Raw genomic sequence first — 26,715 nt, forward strand, 5'->3', positions numbered from 1 at the left:
TCAATGTATGGCTGGCAAAAATTCACAGTTTAGGCCAACTTAATGAGTTTCAGCAATGACTGGAACAGAAATAATTCTGCAGCTGGTAGAAGATTAATTTACTTAACTCACACGTGTCTGATTCCAGGCTGTTTATGCCCAAGAAAACAAGCAAGGAAATTGTTATGTTTCACTGAAGGTTAACTTCTAACACACAGCAATGAGGACAAGTCAGACCTATGGATGAGGCAAATGGATTTCTGGGTGTGAAATCGTCCTGCTACTGATGTTTTCCAATTCCTAACAGCTTGCAATTAAGCAGGACGGGATCCTTTCTGTGCTTTCTGGAGGACATAATGCCCAAAAAAAAGTTTTTACTCAAGGTAGTGGCAAGAAGAGCAAATTAATGCAACTGATCAGTCCTCAAATCACCCTATTTCACCAGCATATTAAGCTTTAGCAATACCTGAAATAGTAGAAACTTCTGTAAAGATCAAATGCTTCAAATATATTTTGGAAAATACTGTAGTAGTAACACTGTACTACTGTGCCTTTTTTTTTTTTTTAAATAATTTTAAAAAACAACAAAATAGAAACCAAAGATTATAATGGTCCAATAAAAAAAAAAAAAAGTCAAACCTTTTGTTTGCAAAGAGCTCTACCAGTTGAGCCTGGAAGCAGTGTTATGGAGGTAATCAGATACAGGTAAACCTAAACTGTTGCTTTAATATCCGTGAATTCTCAAAAATACAAATCCAAAGCCCCAACACGGGAAGGATAAAAGACCATTCTTTCTGTAGTACCAAGCAGCTGGACTTTTTTATTGCAGAATTGAAAGTTATCACCATCTGCCCTCTCGTGGAAGAAATATGTTGCTGCAGCACTGGTCTGTGCCAGCCAGAAATACAAGTTTGCAGTTAGGCTTAATTTTATCCAAGTAACCCTGTATTACTAGAATGTAGCTCTGATGTATATGAAATTCACCTCAGAAGATATATTCCTGTTAACAAGAAGTAGTTCAATTCACTTAAATTCCTCAAGCAAATCCTTTACCATCCCAAGCACTTTTAGAAAGACACAATTTTTATTATTCAAAGGTTGGAGTACGTTAGCCACTGCCCCTCTGCCATATTTCCCAGAGTAACGGGGAAGCATTACAGGATTCATCCAACTTTTCTAAAGGAAGAACAGCTACATTTCCTATTTCCACATAATAGCTTCTATAAAAGGCCCTGCTTCAGCATCCAAGATAAGAACCTACTGGAAATAGAACAAACAAGAAAGAGGGAGGGTGAGCAAAGGGATCTGATTTCCAAGTTATTTCTCCGCAGTAACACAATCAAGGCTCCCCGCATGGGCTGAGAGCTGGGCACTTTAAAAATCAACTTGGGCCTTCGCTCCTGAAACAGAGCTCCAGAAGGTGAAGTAGCGGCAGCCCACTCAGTGTCACAGCTATACAGAGCAACTGCTTCCGCAGCAAACCCTCTGTACTCCTTGTTCCAGGGCACAAACCAGATCTTTGGGAAAGCACATAGTCCTAACTTTCCATTTCTGCAAACTGGAAGAAACAGGGCACCTGAAGGTTTCAGCCAAGTTGCGCAAAAGAAGAAGCCAAAGTGGGAGACTGTAGGTTAGGAATTGTGCCAGACAAAAATGAAACCACTTTTTCCACTCGCACTGTTCCACACAAACGAAGACTAAAACTGTTTGTTGGTGTTTAGACAACAGTCAGCAAACAATGCTGATTAAAGGGGGGGAATCAAGACAGATCCCGTCACGCTTTGTGCGCTCTCAAAGAAACCTACACTATGCCCTCGGAAGCAGATGAACCCTTTGCTCCAAAAATTCCTTTTCTTTAAAGGACAGAATTATCATTACTTTTCTTCAGGTGTTAGAAAAGACATTAATTGAAGTTGTATGCAGTGTCTTAGACTGAAATTCAGCTTACCTGCATTTCGTATCCTTTCTTTGTACTGCTGGTCCAACTTCTTCATTCTTTTCTGATATTCCTGAAGAGTACCTAAGTTGAAATAAATTGTGGAGCCCCATGGGAATTTTACTTTCACCAAACATTAAATTCTCTCAAGGAGCCATACACCACTTAAAACACAAAGACCAATATCTGAAATAAAAACCCCTACAGTTCTAGTTTGCTTATTTTGATAAGCATGTTCCCCGTTTTTTCAGAAAGCCAACTACTCCGTTCAAGAAATGCTTTACTAAAAGTGTTTAGAGGGAAAAAGGATGGGAAGTGGCTGACATTTTTCACTCAGCAGTATGACTGAGAGCCAGCTGCCTCCACCTTTCAAAACCCTCATCCTCCTGGGACCTTTGAAATCTGCTGAAAATTGGTTACAAGAAAAAAGCTACCCCCTTCAAATCTTACCTTCCTGCAATTGCTGTAATTGCCTCTTCAGGGACGCCAGTTTGTCCTGATACATCCTGCAAAGACAGAGAACTCACAACTTTACTTTGAAAAACAAAGTTACCGCATTTATTTCACTGTTTAGGTTACAATGTGTTTACACAGGATTAGAAGCTTTTCAGAAGAACTTCAGGAAAGAAACAACAACTAAAAGAGTTACTTTATTACGCAATTAGTCATTATGCAATTATTAGTTGTTATTATTATGCAATTCTGTCTAAAAACCCTGCCACCCCATTGGTTTTACAATGCACCTAGATCAATTATTTGGGGAGCATTTCAGGGTAAAATAGGATTTTTAAATTTTTTTTTAATGTTGAAATCTAAAATGACATTTAGATCTACAGATGCCAGAAACTACAACAAAATCATTCTGCCACTGTCAAATCTTAATATTTGCGTATTAGTTCCCTGCTTATAAACAGAAGGCATTTCCTCACATAGATCTTGACATTATAAAGAAACCCAAAGTCTGCACCTGGTGCTGTTGCAAACAGAATCGTAGAATGGTTAGAACTGGAAGGGACCTTAAAGATTATCAACTTGCATTTCCTTTCTCACACATCTGTGGTTTAACACTGGCCAAGTCTTTGTGTGTAAAAACACGTCTCTGCCAGTAAGCAAGAGCACAAAATACTGCAAATACACCTAAACATCAAGGGAAACTATTTTAAAGTCTCCAAAAAGCCCATCTTCTTGGACAGGTCTAGCATTCTATTGCTTAAGGGATTTTAAGAGGCATCTTGCTTTTTGCTTGGCCTTTATTTTATTTAAAGGATCTGTCTGCAGCAAGATTAATTTGCAGCAAAACTCAGATAAGACTTTTTGGGAACAGCTATTTCTTTGTTTAAAACAGTAGCAGCACTTAGTTTCTTGAATACAGAACATAGAAAGTAACTCAGGAGAGAAAAATATACAAGTATATGGACTCTTTAGCTATTACATTGGGCTACACACTTAGAAACTCCAATCTTGGCATAAAACATTGCAAGTTTTATGCAAAAAACCCCCAACCAACCACCCAAACCCCAAATAAACAGAACACTACCTTACTTTTAATTAGGATGAATTACTTACTGTTCTTTCATTTCTACAAAGTCCTCTTCCTCGTGTTTTGCCAGGTCAGTTTCACTGGCATCCTCAGTGTCTAAATGAGGTAAAACAGCAGCTTGTTAAAACTAAAGAAGCTTTAAAAAAATAGTAGTAAATTATTTAAAAACAAAGGAACAAGCAAACCCCCACACCTCAGGCAATTTAACCTCAAATACACAACCAAATAGGCCTCTGGAGAGATGTATTCAGAAGCGAAATGAGCCATCTCATCTCTTTTCCTGCAACCACAAGTAAACCTAAGTAACTCCTCTGGTAGTTTTGCGATGTAACTTACGTCAAGTCTAAACAACTTCAACTTCAGCTACACCCACTCTAGTAATTTCTTCCGATTTTAAGACAACAGGTTCTACGTTAACATTCACACACACAAAGGTGAGACGGAAACAGTCTAAAAAATATTTCACAGACTTCTTCCTATAGTTTTGCCTGTGACATAACACTCTGTACAGAAGAAAATGACTGAAACAGCTACAACTGATTTTGCATCTTGACCCGAAACACTCCAAAATGAAAATACTATGACTAGACGCTGTTAGGGTCAACCACAAAGGTCTCGCTAAAGGTAACGGAGTTACTTGCTGTGGTCTGAACTTGACTTCTCAGCTACAAATTGCACCGAACTACCTCAACATTTATACAGAACGAAGACCAGCACTACCACAAAGATAGCCCCAATTTTATGAATAGAGAATATAAACTATAAAAAAATTAAATCCATATGGGACCGCTAGTTTTCTGCGATGCCTTTTCAAGCTTCTATTTATAAGGCATGGGTAGCCAAGAATTAATTACGTTTCCCCCCCCAGGGAGAGGTCTGTGCTCCAGGCTGGAGTTGTGGTAGGCAGGGTACAGCTGTAAAGCCTTAACTACAGCTACACTCCCTACACATGGGTGGGGGACACCAGTCCCTTACATCAAACCTCAGATTTTTCTTTAACTATGAACAAATGCTTTAAGCTTACATGTATTAAGATAAAATTCAACAGACCAAAGATAAAATAAGAAACGTCTAGGTCACCATAAAGGACTTCCATACTCATGTGTGCAGCCACGGAGAACCCCCCACCGACCAGTACACTGCCACGCTTTGTGAGGAGCTACAGGTTTGGCTCCAGCACCTCATTCATAAATGTACCAGACGTGATGGAGGACTCTGGCCGACAGAGCAACAGACACCGTCAAAGGGTCATTCTTTCTCTCCCTTATTTGTTATTTTGTGGATCCTACACCCCAGAATACTCTGGGGTTTACTTCCATTTCCTCTTCTCCACTGCTTTCCTGGTCTTTCTACAAACCCCCTCTTTCCTCTAACAGCCTCTTGCACACCCTAACTCCTGTTCACACTTTCTTCTACTTTAACAGCCTCCTTGCCCCTTCACACCACAGAAATATAACAAAGCTTCCTACACCGGATTTCTCCCCTACTTTTACCCTGTTGCCCCATACACTCAATCCCACCTCCTCAGTGCTCTCCCCTTCCCTCACTGCCTCTCCTTCACCTCGAAAACCGCTTCAATTCCACCTCTCCATCGGCTTCGCTTTTCTGCTCTTCCATAGGGAACCCCAGCATTTTAACAGGCCCTTTCTTTTTTTTTTTTTTTGCGTTTTCTTGCTGCTCCACACCACTTCTCCACCAAACCGGGCCCAAGCCTTTCTTCCCCACTCTCCTCCACCTCCTCTGAGCTCCTGTCCAGAGCATTCCCCTTTTTAACCCACCACGCCAGCGAGAGCTCCCCCCTCTCCCCTCATGAGCCTCAGGCACCCCTACTTCTCCCCCCTGCCCCACTCCCCACCCTCCCAGGCCACCAAACACCCCCCCGGCCCCTCTCCACCCCGCTGCGGCCCAGCCCGTCCCGCTACCGACCCTCATCGGAGTCGCGGGCCCGAGCACTCCGCTCGCCGTCCTCCTCCTCGGCGCTCTCCAGCTCCTCCTCCTCGTAGTACTCGGGGCCAGGGGGCATGGCGGTGGCGGGCGCCCCGGGCGGAGCGGGGGCCGGCGGCGTGGCAGACACCAGCCCGGCCGCGCTCATAGCGACGGGACGCAGCCGCCGCGGGCCCGCGCCTCCGCCCGGCAACGGCGACTGGAACCCGCGCAGGCACTTCCGCTTCCGGAGCGTCTCCGCCCGGCGAACGCGGCGGGCAGCTAAAGGGGGCCCTTGCCGGTGGGGAGACCCGCTGGTTCGAGTCCCGGCCCCGCCGGCTGCAGGCTTCTCCAGCAGGATTTACTCTTCGAAGGGTGTAGAGGAAAGGGGCTTCGCCTGGACCTCCAGAGTCCCGCGTCTCTGCCTTTTGCCACCAGGATGACCCCATCTGCCATGAAACACCTGTATGGCAGGACACACAGTGGTGCTGCTGCTCACCAGGCAAGGAGCAGGACCTCGATGTGGTGGGAATAGAGCTCTTGTGACACACTACTCTTTTTTCCAATGATTTATTTATTTTTTAAATACAGAACTTACTTCCTTGTTCCTCAAAGCACCACCACAGTACTGGGATCTTGCATTCACCCAGATGAAGTGGTCCCTTCATGCTTGCAGACAGCAGCTTTCCCAGAAGAAGCACCCAAAACCATAACAAACATCTCCCATCTGCAGGGTACAGGTGACCTCCTGATTAGGCACTGAGATTCGCATGCAGGAACCATTAAATACAAGATCCCCTTCCCTATGAAAGCACCTCCCGTTGATATTTCAGGCTAAATATCTCACTTAGCCATTTTCTGCAACTCTTAAGTCACTTAGGAAGAACTAATTAGCCTAACCGCCTCCAGCAGAGCCACGCTGAACACTCACACCTCAACAGTCGTGAGGTGCATTCCCCAAACGCACAACTTACTGACTCACTGAGATACCACAAACACCTAACCCGGGGAAAAGGAATAGGATGGGTTTTATCTAAAGGAGGACCGAGCTCCAAAACCACGGCAGCGCTTTCCCAGACCGGCTGAACCGGGCGTTTGGCAGCCGCCGGGAGCACGGGGTCACAGGCTTTGCTCAGCACAGAGGCTGTCATCCCGCACAGAGTGCACTTTGCTTCCCCGCAGTTCACCCCAAAGATCTGTTTGCCCTGACTGACAATTTTTAACTCGCAACACCCACGCAAAGTATGCCCCGGACCTTTTTACATAAGTAAATATTACCTTTTACGGGAGACGGGAGGCTGAGACGCAGCCACAAGGCGAACGCTATCGAGAGCGGCTCCCAGAGCTCAATGTCCCGTTCGAGGGCATTTGCCTTGGCACACGGGAGATATGACACCAGAGCTGCTCTCTGCCACATCTCCGTTGCCGGGTCGTGACAGGCGCTGGGCGTTACCAGCATTTTGGAACGCAATCCCTTTACCTTTCCCCTCACCGGGGCAGTGGCAGCTGGCAGGGCCACCCGCGGCCACAGGGCCAACAGGAAAGGGTGTGGTGACCGACGGGTGGGTGCCCACGCTGCACCCAGCGCCCACGGGCTTGTCCTCTCCCCGCAGACTCGCGCCTGGCTTGGATTGTTCAAAAAAAACTTTCCTGAAGTCAACCAGTCACAGAGTTTTAAAAATAGAGGTGGGACTGGCTAAAGCTCTTTCTCAGAACTAACCAGGCCCCCCTTAAAGCTTTATAAACCCTATTTCCCCCCTTTTCTTCCTCATTTCCTGTCTGTATCTCTTCCATGTGCCCACATATTTAGTCCATCAGCTCCCCTGCAAGCCTGGTTCCTACTGCCGTGGAGAGCAAACCAGTTGCAAGCGTGTCCAAACCAAGGCTGCCCTTCCAAGGTTAATTTATCCTCTGTAACACTGCCTCAGCGCTTTCCGTTTGTCTGAAGACGATTTATCCTTCAGGAGCAGCCCGTCTTTCACACATCTCACAAAGGGCAGGTGCATTTGCTAATAGGAGGGCACACAAGAACCCTTTGAACAGAAGGAGCTGCGTGCAGTTTCTTACTCATTGGCTGCACGCAGCTGCTGATGCAAAATTTTTTTAGCTCAGTCTGTGGTCAAAACTGGAATCTCACTTGCTCCCTCCATACTAATTCCTCATGTTTAATATTAGCCTTCTGGAGACACCCTCTACTGTCATCTCTCAGGCATTCAGTGGGAACCCAAGGGAGGAGGTTCAGCTTTAAGGAATGCCATGTTTCCCTTACAAATGCAGAAACTTAACTGTCTACGTCCCAAAGACCTCTCAGGGAAAGTTTAAACTTCTCTGCCAAGCTATTGTTCTTGGCTCACGTTTTCATCAATGCTGTTTTTCTCATCACAACTCACTTATTGTTTTATATACATTCACTCAGTTTGAAGAAAGATTTCTGCCTCTTGCTTTGTCAGCATCAGCTACTCACAGAGTAGCCGACACCGAAGTCATGCTTACTATGTTTTTCTTTCCATTTGTAAGAAATGGAGACAAAAAGGTTCCAAAGCTCAGCTTATAAACAGAGATCATGGCAACTCCTTTATTGTATGAATTAGATGACTGCAATGAGAAAACCTGTAATATAGTACCTCGGCCTTTGAAGAGCAGAATGCATACCAACACCCTCAGCCTGGAATACATGGCTTTCAAGTTTCTGTATCTTTAGTTTCAAAGGGCTGTAGGATGACAGTCCTAGAAGAAAGCCCAGAAGGAAAATAGTTGCTGGCAACAAGCTAATAGAATCAGGTTGTATGAGGCAGAAGATAAACCTCTGCCCCTGCAGCTTTGTTTAGCAGAAAAATACTCAAGAACTATCAAAGGATGAGCTACTGTGGGGCTCTACAGCTATAAAAGAATGAGTATTCACCTTTAGACTCAAAGTGCAGCAAGAACATTATATCACCTTACCCCGTCTCTGAGCTCTTCCTAATCCAGATCTCTTAACGAGAGCTAAAGCTCCTTCTTCTCCTTTGTGGCCTTTCCTACAAGCATGCCACTATTAAGCCAGACCTTCTCTTTTTTTTTTTTGGGGGTATGGAATCTCTGCCTGACTTAACCTGCCATAGGACGCACAGCCACTGCTAAAGCTCTCCTAAGACTGACAGCAGGTACTTAAAGACTCAGACCTGCCCTGTGACTGGCCTCCACCGTTGCCGCCCTCCCCCCCCCCCCCGCTATAGGCCCCGACTCAGCCCCTCACACACCTGAGCCCGCTATAGGCCCCCACCCAGCCCCTCACACACCTGAGCCCGCTATAGGCCCCCACCCAGCCCCTCACACACCTGAGCCCGCTATAGGCCCCCACCCAGCCCCTCACACACCTGAACCCGCTATAGACCCCGACTTAGCCCCTCACACACCTGAACCCGCTACAGGCCCACACACAGTCCCTCACACACCTGAACCCGCTATAGGCCTCGACTCAGCTGCTCACACACCTGAGCCCACTACAGGCCTCAACATCACCCCTCATACACCTGAGGCTACCATGGGCCCCGACACCGCCCACCCCAGGCCCTAAGGAGCCCCCCAGTTCTGAGGTAACAGCCCCGGCCATTAACAGCGACACGGCGCAAGCGGCTGAATCGAGCACCGATGCAAGGGGGCGCGATCGATGTAGGCGGTGCCGCTCTGCTGCGTGGCCTGAGCCGCTGGGCTGGGTAGGCGAGCGCCGATACCCGCTCCCTTCCCTCCCTCCCGCCCGCGGCGGGCAGGCCGTGGAGCCGATCGCCGAGCGATTGGCCGCGCCTGGCAGGGGGGAGCCGCGCCTCGGGCGGCGGCGGGGCCGTGGCAGGAAGCGGCAGGGACGGGGACGGGCCGGCGGACACCCTCCTTCCCTCCTCCCGCTTCCCTCCCGGGCGCCACGGACGTGGCCCGCTGCCGCCGGCCGGCACCAGGTGAGTGGCGGGGGTGGGAGCGGGAGCCGCGGCTGTGGGGCGGCGGCGGCACTGGCTGAGGGGGCGCGCGCCGCGGCTTCGGCTCTGACAGGCGGGTCCCGCCGGGGTCAGTCAGCGGTTTTGGGGATAAACCCTCCACCACTTTTCTCGCTGCGTACCGGGTCGGGGGGTGCCGAGCGCCCCGGAGCCGCCTCACGGTGAAGCTCCTTGGGGGTGCGGCAGCGGCGGGGCCCGCCCGGGCGCTTCCCCGGGGCTGCTTAGGGGGCCTCCGGGCTTCGAGTAGGGGGGTGTGGGGAGGGTGTCAGCCCCACGGGCGGCTGCGCTCGTCCTGCGGCGGCTCTGGGGCTGGGAGCGCCGGGACGGGGGAGCAGGGACTGGGAGAGGACAGGAGCTGAGGGGGAGACGGGTTGGGGAGGAGAGGGAATGGGGTGAGGGGGCTGAGGGGGCGCAGCTTCCCAGCCTTTGGTGTTGGGTTTTGTGGGACTCGTGGCACGCAGCTGCCTGGTGTGGTGAGCTGCCCCGAGTTTGCTGGCACAGGAGCTCTGTGGGAAGTTAGAGCTGCAGGACAGCAGCTCCGGCGAGTGACAGTAACCTGTGTGGGGGTAGGGGGGATATGCCTCTGTGGGAGGGTGAATGTGAAGAGAGGAGGGGAATAAAGGCTGCGTTTCCTTCACCTGCAAGCCAGGGACACTTAGAGCTCGGTTAGACAGTGTTTGTCCGTAGAGATTACCCCTCGGATCTGTCCGTGAGCAAGTAATTTGAACGGCATTAGTGCTGGCCTGGTGAAATTGAAGTGAAAAGGGGAGCTTGGTTGCTGTCAGCTTTCTTTAAACTGAGTTGGAAGTAATTACGTATGTCTGGTCTTCGCAGATGTATCTGTCCTTTTAATGACATCAAAAAATGATTTACTGTAGGTGCTGAATGTCATCTAGCAGTACTCATATTTGCGTGGGAAGGAAAAAGAAGGAAGACACTAGGCAAGTACTAAGCCCTTAGAATTTTGTTTTATGTATTTCTTTGTGTTTTTTATTTTTTTTTTTCCCCCGGGGATATAAGCAGAATTAATTCCCTAATTCTATAACTATGTTACTTACAGAATTCGGTAGCCCTCGTAGCACCCTGATTTTCCCTGGTCACTTACTCACCCTGGGTAGAATCAAGCAGCTCGGTGGTGGTTTTCCTGTCCCCAGTCAGGGTGTTCTCCTCTGGTTTGTGCTCCTGCAGTTGAAGGCTGGTCTCATAGGTGTGCGGAGTACTTGAGCTCAGCACACAACCTAGTGGCAGCTGCCATGTTTGTTTAAAAACAGCAAAACAGGTGGTGCTGGTGTGGCCTTCCTGCTGGGCTGGAGCCTCCTCGCATGAGGACGTACTGGGGCTGTGGGAGGGCTGTGCTCGCTTCCGCTTTTTGCCCAAGAGGATTTCAAATTGCATTGCCCACTGTCCGGGATAGTGATCTAAATAAGAGGATGGAAGCCGTTCAGGGTTATGGATCGATGGGGGACACTCCTTGCCTCCTGCAGAAGCTGTTGAGCAGTACAATGTGATTAAAAGTTAACTGGGTAGGAGCACAACAGGGCTGTGACGCTGTTGTCTGCAGTTTATGGTGCTTATGTTTGGGTGAGGATAAGTAGGCTCCAATCTGTTCTCCAAGGTCTGCTTACATATTTTCAACAAACGTTTAGAGTGCTACAATGCTTAGAGTTATGTAGCTTATTTTGCTAGTGGTCATTAGTTTAATGTATCTTGTGCTAGATTTATTAGAGTACATGTGTTGGCATTTCTACATTGATAACGGATTGTTTGTGGAGAGAAATAATACGCCATGCTTGTTGCTCCCTGTTCGTGTTTTTAAAACTGTATGACTTCTGGGAGCTAGCTAATTCTGAGTTTTCTGGGAGTAACATAACAATATAGGAAGTGTTTTAAATGTAAATACCTGTTCACAAACTCTCTTGTAACGTTGAAATTCATACAATTATCTGACAACTTAATTATTTTAAGGCTGCAAGCTCTTCATATCTGCATGAATGTATAGCTTTTTCAGGCTTTGTCAAATCAAGATTTCTTATTTACCCTGTAACTCATCATATAACTTCCTCTGGCATCTGATTTGGGGAAAACTGAAGCTAGGTTGTTTCCGTCTTCCCGATCTGCAAGTTTTCAGATTGCAAAGTAATTCTTCTGTATGTGTATTACTTACAGTGCTTCTCTGTATGTACTTCCCTTTTGCTTTGTTAAATTCATTATCAGTTAAAAAGAATCCTTGCAAGCCAAAACTTTTAAAGATGAGATATTTCCACTTATGTGCATTCTAAATATGGATCTGGTATCAATAGGCTTTTGCTGTTAAATTTATTTTTCATAATTACGTTGCAGGATGGGGTGGTCTCTTAACAGAGTTGGGCTCTGTCCCTTCTGACTGATTGCTGACTTCTGACTTGTAGCTGTTGTGCCTGTGATAGAAAACCCTGTTTGTAGCTGTGCTGGAGTTTGCTGGGCTGAGAGGGGCTGTTGAGGACACCCTGTGGCTTGGGGAGCAGAGGGGTGGCAGGGGAGTTTGTGCACAAAGGGTGGGGTCAGCGAGGCTGGATCAGGAACACAGACCAGTTGTTTTTTCCCTTTACAGGTTTTTGTTCCAGGTTGTTCTGCAGCCTCGTTAAATGCTGCAACATTCAGGTTATGAGAAATGGCAGGGGAGGAGGTCTTTGTGGAACACTTCCAATTTTATTTTATTTATTTGCTGTTTTTACTGGAAAAAAAAAATCTTTGTGTTTAAGCTTAATGTTTTTAAGTAGAAAACAGTTCGTTTGTTATAAGACAGAGTTCAGATTATTTTAAAAGAACCTCTCTATGGTTCAGTCACAGCATTTACAGCAAACTGAGTGTGAACAAAAGTTTAGCTTTGGTATCAAAGATATTCAAGAAGTAGTTTTTTATAAAATTGTATTTCAGCATGTGCTCAGCTTTTTTAATAGATGTGCGTTTATACAACAGGAAAAAAAAAAGTCAAAGTAGTAAACCCAAAAGAGTGTTTTACTTTATACTTACTCTTTTCGAACTACTTCCTTATTTGAAGGCCATTGATTAAACCAGAAGGATTTGATTGCCTTTGGCTTAGTGCTGTGTAATAAACATTATGCAATTGCGTTGCGCCTGCTTGTTCGTTAGTTCTTTCAAGGGTAGCTCAGTGAGTTTTCCTGCCACTGTATTGTTATCACTTTCTGAAATCACTACAGTAGGTTTGCTTAAATTGCTTGAGTAAAGCATATTTTAGAAAGTACTCATCTGATAAATCTGGTGTTCCTTAGATATTTTGGGTAAAAAGAAAGAAATCTCTCGTCCTATTTTTACCCAGGTAGCGCACGTTCTGAGTTTTCATTTTGATCTGCCGGCTGTATTACAGTGCATGAAGCGCGATCGTATAGCGTGCACCACTTAAAAATCATCATCGGGATCACATGCCAGGAACTGTAATCTGTGTGAACCTCAGCTCCTAATTAATGAGGAGGAAAGTTGAAATAGAAATTAAAGTAAATTAATTGGGTGTGGTCATCCGTCTCCCGAGCTGCTGAAGGATGTTGGAAATCCGAGTGCCCTCCTAGTTATTTATGACAGAGTGGTAGCTTCTGCTCAATCTTTGTAAAGTCCCGCTTCATCCCATTGAAGAGCGATGCTTCTGATGTGACCTGTTGTCTTTATTCTGTTGAATTATATCATGACTATTTATTTTTTACTTCCTGTTGAAAATATAGATTTGTGAAGATCAGTAGGTTTTGCCCTCAGACTGAGGAAACCTGGAATGCTGATAGTAATTCATTTCTTAGGAGCAGTTGTTCAAGTGAAATCAAAGAAATTTTTGAAATTCGGTTGTCTAGGTGGCTTGGGGAAGCTTGTTCTTATTGAGGATGGCAAAGAACACGTTTGATTTGAGCAGTCTGGAAGTTTTCTTGTTTATATACTCGTGTTTGTGTTGTCTTGCTGGACTTTCCCTTTGTGTAAGAAATTGTTAGTTTAATTTGTAAGGGCAGGGAAATTTCAAATTTAATATAGGGAGCTTACAAAACAAGTTTGAGTTGTTAATGAAGTAAGCACTTATGCCCTTGAACAGGTAATAGCTTGATGTTGATGTAGTTACTATTTTTTCCCCACCCTGAATATTAGGTCGAAATGGACTCTGGTTTATTTCAAATTTAATGAAACCAATGGTTAGTTATGTGGGAACGCGCAGTTGGATGCCTTCCTACTTAGCTGTGAAAGACTTTCAAATAAGGGCATTCCCACAGTTTGTTTGGCTTATTAATTTCAGTCTGTCTTTCTGAATATTAGTATAATTAGGCATGGTTGGATCGTGAGGGTTAATTGGGCAAAGCTGGAGAATGTAGCTCCTTCAGGTGAACTAACCTTCGGCAGGTTGCCTTTAGAGTTTTGTAATAGTGAATTCCCCCCTGTTTGCACGCCCTTCTGCTGTCTCTCTGTTAAATATCGGGTTATCTGAGAGACCAAGTAATTCCTCAAAAGAAGGGCAGATGCTGGCCTTGCTGTGTCACATCTTCAGGCCTTTGTGACTTTGCTTCTGCACAAGCAGCTTTTATGGTGAGGGTTGCACTGTCTTTGGGAAGAGAAGGAAAGCTGTTCGTACTTAAATCCAAGAAATTGAGGTTAACGTCCCCACCCTTAAAGTGAGAAGTGACAAAGTCCTGGATAAACTCCGGTGTAGGAAACTATACTACTGAATTTCCCTGTAGTCGAAAATGCATACGTGGGTTTGTTTTTATTTTGTTTTGGTTTTTTACATTCCAGAATTCGTGCGATGCAGAACGTGGCAGATGCCACGTTCCAGAGTAACTGCTTTTCAGCACTGAGAGGAATGAATTTTGTATGTAGAGTACATATTTTCACACATGTTAAGCAGTTTAGGATGAAAGGTGTTAGGATTCCCTGATACCATCATAATTTTATGAGCAGGATGTCTTTATTAGATTGGAATTGATGGATGTATGCCAAATTTTGTGCACAGTGAGTCTGTTCCTGGAGAGATGCAAATAGTGTGCTCGCTTTCTACATTAAAGCACTTTTTTTTCCTTAATTTTAAATAAGTGATCTGTGATTCTGTTGCACAGAATCTGGCATAAAACTGAGCAGATTTATTTAGGGTTGCCCTTGAACGTTGTGAGTGTTTCAGCCAGATTTACCAGAATATAGTCACTGATGATTCATGTGGAGATGATGTTTTTCTTCCTTGTAATGGAACATATGGGAGTACGTAGCATATGGTACCGCTGAAAATTGTTAAACGCAGAGCACTGATTTATTACACAGCAGAAAGAGTTTGGATTTTTAGTCTAACGCTGAGCAGAAAGCTTTGTAAACAGCTCTGGCTGCTGGTTTGCATTGGGTGCACTGCTGTGGTGTAGGGGTAAATTTTCAAAGAATTCCTTTAAATGAAAACACCATTCTTCCCAAAGTTGTGCATGTGCCCATTGCACTGGAATGAATGTATGAACTCACTGGATGTTTTACTAAAGGAGATAGGATTTTTTTTTTTTTAAAGACTCTGAAACAGCTTTGAAGGTATTGCCTCAGCAACTCTGCCTTGACAGTTCACTCAGCCTGTTAGCCATCCAGAGGGATGTTTATTTTCTTACGGCTCAGTCTCACTGAATGGGATGACAGCCTAAAAACTGAAATCCTTTCTGTTTGTATGGGAAGTAGAGGTATTAAAAATGTGTAAATACATGGTTTTCTTCCACTTTTTTAGCCAAAACCTCTTCCTTCTTTTTTGTTTTTGTTGTTTTGGGTTTGTTTGTCTTAAGTGACTTTTGGAGGGTTTTTTTGGTGAGGTGGGTGGAGGAATAAAATGTACACCTTGATCCTTCCAGTGCACAAGGGAATGTGTACTAAAGTGCAGAGAACATGAATTCCAGTTGCCTGTTTCCTTGTGCTCTCCTGTGTTTGTTAACTATTTATCTTTTAGGTGATTATGATCTCTTCAGAGCAGGCATCACTTCTGCTGTGGCTTTGTAGGTCTTGCTGCAGTGCCACTGAAGCTCGCAGGTGCTGTGGTAATATAGATAATAAATAACTGGTCATAAGAGTAGATGGATTAAGCTTTTTCAAAAATGATTTAAGCAATAAGCAGGAACCTTTATTTAAACCTTAGGATGGCGTTTGTGTTTGTCTTTTTTTCTAATGAAAAACTTGACTCTAGTTTATTTGATAATGTCAAAGTACTGGTTAAAACAGACTTTATGCCAGATTTGGTACTGCTTTTGTTAGGCCAAAGATACATAGTATTTTAAAGAAAGAATATACATGCTCTCTCAAATTATAAAATTTTTGCCTAAAAATCAGATGAGTCTTATTTACTTACTTGGTTTATGACAATCTGCCTTTCACTTCAGGGGTTCTTGTGTGTTTCTGCATATTTTGACTGGTTCAGGTCAAGTTTAAGTATGCTGTATCCCTAAGAAGGAGAAAAAAAAAGATTTGGTATCATTAAAAAATGATGTTATTTAATAAAAGGAAGTAGAATCTGTCGTTGAGGGAATTAACTAATGACCTCTTGTTACCATCGCCTTCAGGATCTTAGATCCTCCCTTCACTTGCCTCATTCTTAGTCATAGATTGGAAAAGCAAAACAGGCTTTTTTTCCCCCCTCCCAGCTCTTAAACAGTTTCTCAACTTCAGATGAACTGATCGTTGACCTAAACCATGTGAATAAGCTGAAGTGAAGAAAATACTCCCTTTCCACTTGCAGAATGTACTACTGTTATTAAAACTAACACAGCACGTCAATTAACTCTAGATCCCGGTTTTAACCTGTACACAGAATATTTTTTAAAAAGTATTAGCCTCAAATGAATTTTAATTTCTAACATTTTTAATCGTAACACTGGTTGTGGTTTCAGTTTTAACTCTAAGCTTCTTTCAAAAGGGGGGGGGGGGGAACATTTCTTATCTGGAAAGTATGCGAGTGGCAGAGCAGATAAGATAATTGAGACCTAAATGTGAGCTGGGATGGAAACAGTCTCTGTTAAGAGTCAGGTCTCATCCGCTCTGCCACAGTCAGGCGGTGCTTTAATGCATACTAATGCAATGAGTTTTGTCATCCTGGGCAGGATGCAGTGAATTTTGACTCTGCTGCTGCTTTTGCATTGAGACGTGAACCTTGAGCTGAAGTTAGAGGCTTATGTTTTCATAGTCAGGAGCCTTATGTTCATTTGGGAAGCGGCCAGCCAAAAATAAGAGGATTTTATGGCTCTCCTGTCTGTAACCACGTTTTGCTCCTGAAATGAGGAATAGAAATTAAAAAAAAAAAAAACCAACTTTCCAACTTGTTGTTCTACTTGGGCAGTTGTTTCTCAAAATTGCTTGTGTATTTTCTGCGTGGTGTCTTTTCTCTGCAGAGGATCCCCACAGAAGACAACAAGCTTTCCATTTTCAGCTCTTCCCATGGAGGAAAAGCTCCTGTTAGGGTTGTAAAGCTTGTGTTTGGCACTTGATGGCCCAGGTGGGCAGGAGGTAGTAATGCAGGTATCTAAAACCAGAATAAATGAGTAACTACTGGAATGACTTTTTTTTTTACTATGCAAGGTGTTATTTTTACTTTGTTTACTTTAATTCTGCTTTTGCAATTTCCAACTGTGTATTTTAGGGTTGCTTTACCAGAAAATACATGATTTCAAATGAAGTTAATCTCTTGCGGAAGCAGACGTTAGAGGATTTTTGGTACAAAATCAATATTGGGCTTAGTATTTTGCTGCAGGAAATGTAGCCTGTGAATTAGATCTACTGCAGGTGTTAGAAGGTGTAATCCACAAAAGGAACTTCTTCTTTCTGGCACCATAAATCAAAATATACTTAACTTATGCATGTGAGAGCTGCAGAAATTGCAAGTTAATCTGTGATATACAATAGGAGCAGTTCAAATCCCAAAGGCTGACTGAATATTCTTCTTGTCCAAGAGCTCCAAACTTCAGGTGTGTTGGGGCTGTTTTCTATATTTCAGGTTTCCAGCTGTATGTTTATAGTGAGATTTCTGCCAGTCTGACCATGGTCATTCAGTGCCTTTAGAATAAAGTAGCAGAAAGTTGCTGACTAAGGCTTGTTGTTTAATTTCTTTTTCCTGGCTACCTGAGTATTTTAGAACAACATTGTTTATGTTTTTGACCAGTCTTACTCTTTCTTGATACACTGAGCCCAAACCGGCCAGAGGTGGTCTGATCTGTTCCCCAGTTTGTGTTGGATCCGGGCTCTGGAGACACCAGAGGGGCAGAGGGACAGGAACCCCAGTCTGCTGAAATGCAGGCTGGTGGCTGGAGCTCTAGGCTACCCGTGCTGTTCTGCTGGTGTTTAAGGTCAACCCCTTGCAAATATTTTAGGAAGGCTTATATTCAAATGCTATTTATAAGACCAGACTAATTTCTTTCTTCGTAATGATGGCCTTTTGGCTGATGACAGGGCTGGAATCTGGAAGATCAGGATTCTATATGCCACTAGTCAGCCACATATCCACAGGGAAGTTGTTTGCTAGCTTTCTGCCTCAGTTTTTTATCTGTATTTAAATGAAAAAAATAAAAAAAGGTTGACTAATACCAGCCTCGCAAGGCTGTGAGAGCACAGTTAGTGGCCTCATGCTGTGAGATCTTTGGAAAACACTATAGGAATGTTGAAGGGGCTTATTATGGATAAGGCCCTCGCAATGAGAGAACTGGTTAAACCTGGGTTATTGTTAGGCCATTCATTAAGGAGTCTTAATAGCTAAAGCTATGATAGTAGTAGCTGTTCCCGGCTTCACCTTCAATTACCCTGGGTAGACCCATTCTGCGGCAGCACTGGAGCACTGCACTGGTCTGGGGCAGAACTAAAGCATGTGCATTAATGTTAGAGTCTGCCTTAAGCACTTCAGTTCTATTTCACGGCTGGTTTTGTATGCAGGTCATGCCGTAGCCTAAGTGAATTTTGGCAGTTTAATGTCGTGATGATTACTTATTCTGCCGCTAAGGAGCCCTTAGCACCTTCTTGCCGAAAGAAATATATACATTCAGCTGAATTTTTCCTGTATATCTGCCTAACTTTTAATCTGCCATATTTTCACTTTGTAAATTGAACAACACATAAAAAAAATTATATCAGGCAACAGAAATTTTAGTGCTTCATATTAAAAGGTGTAAAGCAGCTATTAAAAACCTCTTAAGACTTGGCAATCTTCAAGCTCAGGTTGTCTTTTGACAACTTGTGAAACTTTTGTGTGAATGCTCATATGTTGTAGTTTTTAAAAATACATTCGATAGTATATTTATAAAATATCTATCAGAATTTTATCCTTTCTGGCCAGCACTATAATAAGCAACTATTCAAGAAATGGAGAACCCCTATTTTAGCAAAGACTAGATATCAGGGTTTTTTCCAAAATAGTCCAAAAATCCAGTAGTCCAATAATCCAAAAATTGTCTTGTTCAGTCATTAGCGAGGGTATCTTATTAAATTTTAATACCAGTCTTAAAATTCAGGAGTGTCACACATAGGTACTTGAAAGTCAAGATGCAACCTTGACAACTAAGGTCTAAATCAAGACATTTTTATTTGTCTCCGGAGTTTCATCTCTTCATGATTTTATATATAAAGATGTCTTCTGTGTCTTGACAGATTTGAAATGTATTGAATGAAAGAAAAATGCAATCTCAGATTCCTGTTGAAACACAGGGCTTGAGGAGGGTAGGGATCAGGGGGTTGGGAGCGTGGAATTGATTAATGGTGAATTTTAAATTGCAAGTCTGTAAATTAACATGAATTTTAAGTGATGTTACTGCTGAATTAGAACCAGCTCTTCCTTTAGCCTCTCCTTTCTCTCACTGAGGTGTGTTGGCACAAACCCGTGTGCTACCAGAGTGTGATATAGAAGAGGAAACCGATTCAGCTGCAAAATAACCATGTGTGGCAAAGCCAGTGGTCTGGGGTAGGAACAGAGAGATGGGGAGTGAGCACAGGGATGGAAGGTAGAAACTTCACCCCTAGAGAATTAGGGGCAGTACTGCTCAATTATACTGGGAGTTACCTTTCTTAAAAAAAAAATACACCAAACAAAAAGCAACCCCATACCACTGATTTTAAGTTAATGAGTTAATTAGCGAGTTTCACTTTCTTTTCCTTGTACAAACTACAGAGGAAGACTCGAATCGGAATTAACATGCCCTCCTTTCACTCTTTCACTATATTTTACCTTGCTTTCTGAAGCACTTTTTTAGGAAACCTATATTTGGTGCTTTATATTACTTGCACACTCTTTTTTTTTTTTTTTTTTTTTTTTAGAATCACAGAATGGTTTGGGTTGGAAGGGATCTTAAAGATCATTGAGTTCCAACCCCACCAGACAGGCACCTCCCACCAGACCAGGTTGCTCAAAGCCCCATCCAGCTTGGCCTTAAACATCTCCAGGGATGGGGCATCCACAACTTCTCTGGGCTTTTAAAGGGTTTTGTGTAATATGCGTAATATAAACACGGAAGGGCTTTTTTGAAAGGCTGAGGTATTTGCTGCAAGTTAATTGTTCACTGTTTTATAACCTATATATAAAAAAATATCCCTTCCTTAAGATTCAGGGGAAACCCCAAAGTGGAATGCTTGTCTCGTAGGCATTGAGAATATTGACTGGAAGATGATGATGCATAAGCAAACAGGAATTGCCAAACACAAAGTTTTAATTCATACTTCAGGTATACAATGGCTTTTTAAAATGTCAGGTCATGGCACCATATGATGGGAATCACGTGAAGATGAAAAGTTATTTCTTATTATTAAGTCCTATTTGATCTTGAAGTGTGAGAATTGCTTGCAGTATAGAACCAAGAACCTAAAATTAGAAGAGAAAGCACCAATGCATGTTAATTTTCTTCAAGTAGACTATTTCATTAATACAAATGAGGAAAGTTTCTGTTTGTTTCTTGTTTTTTTTTTTTCTTTAGGAAGCTCTGTAGTTTAGATAAGCAGTACAGCACAGCAGAAATCTTTCCGAGTGCTGCTAAGCCCACCTGGCTTCCGAAGCCATCCGGGGAATTTGTGGTGAATGTCTAAAGAATAAAACATCTCAGATAAAGGGTGTTTGGCTCTGGCAGGGCCTCCTCATCCAAAGAGCATGTGCAGCTGCTGTCAGTGAGGTTGTGGGTAAGAGTCTCGAGGGTGTGTAGAGAGGAAGTCAAAGAACTTTCGTATTCATGATCTCTGTCTTCCCGGTTGCCTTAAACAAAAAGGACGGCTTAATTTGTGTCATCATTCATAAATTAAGAACTCTTGCGAAGTTCAGCTGAACGCTGAGTGTCTGGATGGAACTCCCTCTGTATCCTGTGCTGGTGTGTTCCTGCGGCTCCGAAGCTGTGTAGGAGATGGTAAGATTGTGGACCTGGAGAGTTATCGCTCTCATCTTGGGTGCCTGGCAGAAGGAACTTCCTCGTGCTGACTGCTAATGTGGCAGAACCACAAGTGTTTGCTGCTACTGTTAGTAGAAGGGGGGGGTGTAGGGTGGAATTTACCTCCCCCCAACTGGGGAGTGAGTTAAGGAAACGGTTGCAAAGCTCAGACTGCCTTGATGAGATGGATGGCTGTCCTTCCTGTCCTTGCCTAGTTGGGGCAAGCAACTAGGAGGGGTGGTGGTGGTTGGTTTGTTTTGGTTTTTAAAAAAACAGGGTATTTAAACCCAAGCTTTTGCACTTCGGTGACTAACTGGTGGCCAGGGAGCTGTGTTTATGGGCACTAGGGAAGATGTTGGTTACTGTTCGGGTGTGTGGCACACCCTGCCCGGGCTGTGCCCAACACCCAGGGTTCCCTCTGGAAGGGGGGGGTAATATGGGCTATATGACCTGGAGCCATCTCCTTGTCTAAGTAGGGTTATAATTGGTCTTTTTAGTGTCAGGGCACCACTAGAGCGCAAAATTTCATTAATAACTGTCGTGACTTATTCTGCCTTCTCAGGGGAAAAACTGTATGCCATGTAAAGGGCATTTTCTGTTAGTGAATTTGTGTGTGCTGCCTCTTTGTAAGAGAAGGCAGGTTGGCGAAGAGCACGTTGCCTTTGTACTGGAAGCTCGCAAAGTTTTTTGGAGGGTCTTTGCTGCTTTTCTGTATTACTCTGATGTCTTGGGCCACCTTTTGAGAGGGACGTCTGCACACTGAGTTTTACATTAACTTACGTTTCCTTTATTTTTTTCTCCCTTGCCCACTGTCGCTATCCTCCGTCTTTGTTTTATGTACAAAAAATGAAAAGCAAATACACTTAAAATTGGGGGTTTTTTTGGGGGGGAGTGATCCCTGTATTGCCATAGCAACAAGATAAATCAACATGCTGATGTTCTACAGTGAGTTTAAAAAAAAATATATATATATAATTAATGAGACATCTGGGTGGAGGGAGCAAACCTCAGAAATGAAAATTGCTTTTCTATTTTATGACCAGTGAAAATATTTTGGAATTAAAAGCAAAATTGATGTTGAGTAATTTGATTTTTTTTTTTTTGAACCACATGTACTAAGAGCTTATTTTATGTAATTACTGGGGCGTGACTTTAAATTCTGGGCGGGACTTTGTGGCTTGTTAGCATCGAGTTCAGCTTCTGATGTTGCAATGAAGAAGGAAGTGAGCATGTGTGTGCATGGGGAGGGGGAGAAGGAAGTGCTTCTGCCTGGCCGCATAAGGTGGGAATTGCAGCTGGCCGGTTATTTTTAGCTTCTGACTATCTCATTGTGAATATGAAGCTTTTTCTCTTTTTTTTCTTTTTATCAGAATGTTTGGTAAAAGAAGTTGTCAGTTATTATTTTGAAGATTTTTTTTTTCACACCTAAATGCACTAAACGTAGATGACTTCTTCACCCTGATTTTATTCATTTAAGTCTTTTTAAACCTCTGCAGCTGCAGGATGGGGTGTGATGCATCTCACAAGTATCTATCCGCTGTTGATTTTTGCAGTTGTGCATCCATAGCTAAGAACATAAATGTAGTAGGAACTGCAAGGGAAGGCGAGACCTTATAGATCAGCCTGTGTAGTTGGAGAAACACAAAAGCTTAATTAAAGGAAAAAAAGTAAAAGTAGTGGATTTGATTTTGCTCCTTCCTTGCAAAAATGTGCAACGATGTGGTCATAAGGACTTTTTCATGGGTAGGAGGGAGAGGCAAAAGATACCATCAGTTCCCAGCAGCGTTTTCCAGTTACTTCTTGTAGTAGTGATTCATTTCTGTTCAGTTGTTCATCCTGGCCTGAAGAGAGACATATAGAATGTTTCCATTTTAAGCTCTTCAGCATAATGGATGAATAAACTTAGCTTTCCTATGTTGATTTTTGCCACAGTGGGTGAACTTTCCTTCCTGGGATCAGTCTGTTTTGCTGCACTGGCCTAAAATATCTGTTCTCTGAAGGCTAATGGTGTGCTATCAGCACACCAATGGAAGAAAATGTTCTAACCGTTTTGCTTCAGAGTTGCTGATCTTAAAATGCGTTGTTAAAAATAACAAGTTTTCTAAACACATATAGCAATGTTTTTCTGGTCCCCTGCCTTTCCCTCCCATATTAGATGCCATTAAAGGCTACCAAAACTCAGAAGTGCCCAAGTCAAGTGCATAACCGTATGCATTTGCTGCAGCGTTAATGGTGTTTATTCCAGGCTTTCTTAAAGAAAATTAAGGAAGTTTTTCACAGGTGGAAGCCCTCTGCCTGCCACGGTAAGGACCATGCAAGCAGCAGTAGTGCACGGATGCTTTTTCTGCGCCAGGGAGTATCCTTCAGCCTGAGGACCCTGAGTTGTCTCCTGGGCTATGGTTAGACTGCCAGCGGCACACACCAGTGCTGCCCCTTGTGAGGAATAGCTGTGAAACCATCAGCTCGTTCCAGAAAGGCTAATAAACAGTGTTTGGAGCTTAAGTAATGTCCAAATCTGCTGACCTGTCACAGCAGCTCTTAAAACCAGCGATGATCAGAAGAGACGAAAAGCTTTCTGTGGGCAGGGGAAGGACCCCACTAGAATTTTGGGAGTGGAAGAGCGGAGGTAGGTATGGCTCAGGGTAACTTTTAATAAACAGTCTGACACTGACATGACAGTGAAATGCTGTCATATTGGGGTACCAGGGCATATAGTTTCTGTCCTCATTCCCTCTCAAACAACGCATTTTGAAATAATTTTTATGCTGCTTTAAACTGTCTCATGCTGCCTCTGTCGGGCTGTGAAAGTCTGAAGACTTCTAATCTAGAGCAAGGTTTCCTCTGTCAGCAGAGCAGGTGTATCCTAGGTATCGTTTTTTTCCTCTATTACCAAAACATCTCTTTTCACCTTGATCTTGAAGGATCTGCTGCTCTTGCTGCCTTTTTCCTTTCCCCAAAGACCAGTTAATTCACTGAGCTCATGTTAGGCTCTGTCTACCTTTGCAAATATCTTTGTGGTGGCTTTTTGACATTTTCTGGTTAAGAAGCTGCATTGAAGTCTATGGTGTCTGATACTAAATAAGCAAGACCTGATGGTGAATGCTTTCAATTACTGGTTGCATAAACCAACTCTGGAAGGAAGTACAGGGCTAAGAGGCATTTCCAGGCCAATAGAGGCAGAAGTATATGTAACAGTAGCTGAATTCCTTGTAGCTTTTCCAGAATCTTTATATAGCAATCTGGGCATATGCCACTGTTTTCAGAAGCAGCTTTAACATTTTATTCTCCCTTCTAAATTACACGCCAAATGATGCATTTACAGAATTGAATCAAGAAACTTCTGGTGGCTCAAATGGAAATCTTGAACCCAGATGTAAGGCTGCCAAATGTATCTGCTGAAGTGTGTAATTTAGCAGGTAGTCAGAAGGCTCTGCTGCCTGTGGTGGGACTGACTTAAACCCAGATCCCAAACCCCTACAACTTCCAAGGACAAATGCATACCAGAAAACAAACACAATTTTGCTGTGGAATATGTTTTAATACCTTCTGAACACTAGAACATTTGCTGGCATGTAATTAATTTTAATTGTGATATATTTTGATTGGCTGTCAAAAACGTGCCTCAGATAAAATCAATGCACTTCTCTTTTTGTGCTGGTCATCTTGTTCCTCGTCCTTAAAGTGCTTGTGCTCTGTCTGTCCCTGGGTTGGAAGATAGTACAGCCTTTTGAAGGACACTTGGGCTTCTGTGTAGCCTTTAAAATTTACCAGGTCTGTTTAGCATTTGTCTTGGGTTACCCTTTGAGATTTGCAGGGCATTTTGTGTTTGTTTTGACTGTTAATTTATCTCGCTTTCTCAGTAAGTCCAGTCTCTTCTGGCGGTGGGTGATAGGATGGGAGCATCGGGATGCTCTCGGAGTGCTGCGCTTCAGGGTGCACACTTGAATTCTTTTTCCTTTTGTTTTTGGGTTGATTATATGATTGAAAGGGCTGTAAAATTAATGTGATGATAGAAATGAAATAAATGGTTAAATGTCTTAATCATTCAGATGTGAAATGGCCTTGCTGCTTGTGCTTCTGCAGAATTGACCCATCTTTGGTGACAAAATACTTTAATAGTTCTGCTCTTGCACAGTGGTGGGGCTTCCTCTGCTTGGCTCATGTATTAATTTTTAAGCTTGATACTGACATTTCAGTTGCAGGTTTGGAATCTGTTTTACACTGCAGATGTAAAGGTCACTGGTCATATTTACAGTATAGTGGTTGGTTAATAAATACACACATGGCAAGCTGTGGGATGGTTGCCTGCTGTGTTACTCTTAACATGCCATGGAAGTGGTTCTGTCTTCCTGGGTAACACTCAGAGAGAAATAATGTACGTTAAATGTTTTTTTAAAACACTGTTTTAAAATGCCAATGTTCATGTTTAGCTGTTGACCAGAGATGAATGATGCAATGCTGAGAGTTGGTGGTCTTTAAATTGAAGAATTTATGCAGATGTACTTCAGGGGTTTTTCTAAGAAGTGTTTTGAAGCTGCGTGTGTATAGTAGGGGGCGTGAATCAGGCTCTTTGGAAAAGGCCAGTTTAAATCTACTTATTGATCAGGTGAAATCTTTGGATCCTCCCTTCATCCACATGAGGTGAATGTAGAGCTGCAATATAAGGTTCCTAATGCCTGTTAGTGTAATTTAGCCTGTAGTTATGGGCGCGTGATGCCGTATTGGAAACTGTAACGCTGAGCTCTTCCTGCATCCTGTAAGGGCACCTCAGGGATGCTGTGCTTTGTGAGCACTGTCAGCTGAAAATTAAACTGGGGCAGCCAAGTCACTGAACGAATCCTGTAGATGTTCTGCAGGTGGAACTTCTGGTGATGACCGGCATCACGTGCCCAGCAGTCCCTTACTGCCGAACCTTAAACCTTCTCTGTTCTGGAAAATCAGTTCCTGTAGTTCATGTGAGTGAGGGGAGCAGCAGTGGTGTGCTTTTCTCTGTCAAACAGCTAAGCTACTTAGAAGCCACAGTTTTATTCTTTGTAGAGAGGGAAATAAGGCAGAGTGTTGTGACCACACTCTATATAATATGGGTAATGGCACTTACCTTATACACAGTTCTTGGACTAATACAAACTCTTATCATACAGGTGACGCTTTACTAGAAAGGTGAAACACAACACGTGTGATGGCCCCTTTGCTGAGCAGGTTTCCTGGAGCAACTCCCTTTGAGCTTTTTCTCAGAATTCCAGAGGCCCGGTTGACAAACTGGTGTGTGTGTTGGTCTTTTTCTTTGTTTGTTTGTTTTTTTCAAGAATGCTTCCTGTAGCACAACTTAAAATACAGGGCAGATAGGGCAGATTTTTGCCATTGTATGCACAGGCCTCCCCATCTAATGCACTTTCCTGTTGCTTCAGGGAATTTAGATTTGCGTTTTTGGAAAAGCAGGAGGGATCTGGGATTTGAATGGATTTGTATCTGTAGAAGTTTTGATAGTAATATTCATCTTTTGTATCTTAGTCTCCTCTGTGTAGCACTGATTGCAGCTAGAAACAAGATACTGGATGTATTAATATGATTGTGTTGACATCTTTTGATTCTGCTTTGGGACTGAATGAATGTTGCTTTGCAATTAAAGGCAACGTGACGTCTGAAAAGAGAAGAAATGCTGATATAATTGATATTCTCCTTTGGAACTAAAACCACCTATAGATTGCTTTAGTGCAGTTCTGTGCCTCTGCTATCAACTGTAGTGATCTGGTACTTCAGCAGAAACTCTTCATTTATTGTAAATATTTGCAGAGAATTCCAGCTACTTTACATGAGGTAGTATCTGAAAAATCCCCTGATCAGAGATTTTTTTTCTCTAAAGAAAATTCAGTGACTGGAAAAAAAAAATCATCTTAGGCTACATCTGATGCTGGCGAGAGGGTTCTGTGAGTGCCAGTGAAAACTCTGTGTGTATTACAGTCAGGTTTATCACCTGATACAGAAGACTTGCTTTATACC

General features: G+C 43.4%; 2 protein-coding genes across 3 annotated transcripts in view; one reads left to right on the forward strand and one right to left on the reverse strand.

The window, feature by feature from the left end:
• SUDS3 (SDS3 homolog, SIN3A corepressor complex component) overlaps positions 1-6,081 on the reverse strand; it is a 32,453-nt gene extending 26,372 nt beyond the window's left edge. For both annotated transcript variants that reach the window (XM_074159855.1, XM_074159854.1), the window contains exons 1-4: positions 5,382-6,081; positions 3,482-3,551; positions 2,366-2,421; positions 1,928-1,999 (exon numbers count right to left, since the gene is read on the reverse strand). In XM_074159855.1, the coding sequence (XP_074015956.1) occupies positions 1,928-1,999; positions 2,366-2,421; positions 3,482-3,551; positions 5,382-5,547 (364 nt within the window). In that variant the 5' untranslated portion in view covers positions 5,548-6,081. The remainder of the gene's footprint in view (positions 1-1,927; positions 2,000-2,365; positions 2,422-3,481; positions 3,552-5,381) is intronic.
• A 3,044-nt stretch (positions 6,082-9,125) lies between these two features.
• TAOK3 (TAO kinase 3) overlaps positions 9,126-26,715 on the forward strand; it is a 94,227-nt gene continuing 76,637 nt past the window's right edge. Inside the window, exons 1-2 of the mRNA XM_074159845.1 lie at positions 9,126-9,310; positions 10,225-10,287. The gene's annotated coding sequence lies outside the window, so the exon portion shown is untranslated. The remainder of the gene's footprint in view (positions 9,311-10,224; positions 10,288-26,715) is intronic.

This window comes from Numenius arquata, chromosome 16, assembly GCF_964106895.1.
Source record: "Numenius arquata chromosome 16, bNumArq3.hap1.1, whole genome shotgun sequence".
NCBI lineage: Eukaryota > Metazoa > Chordata > Aves > Charadriiformes > Scolopacidae > Numenius > Numenius arquata.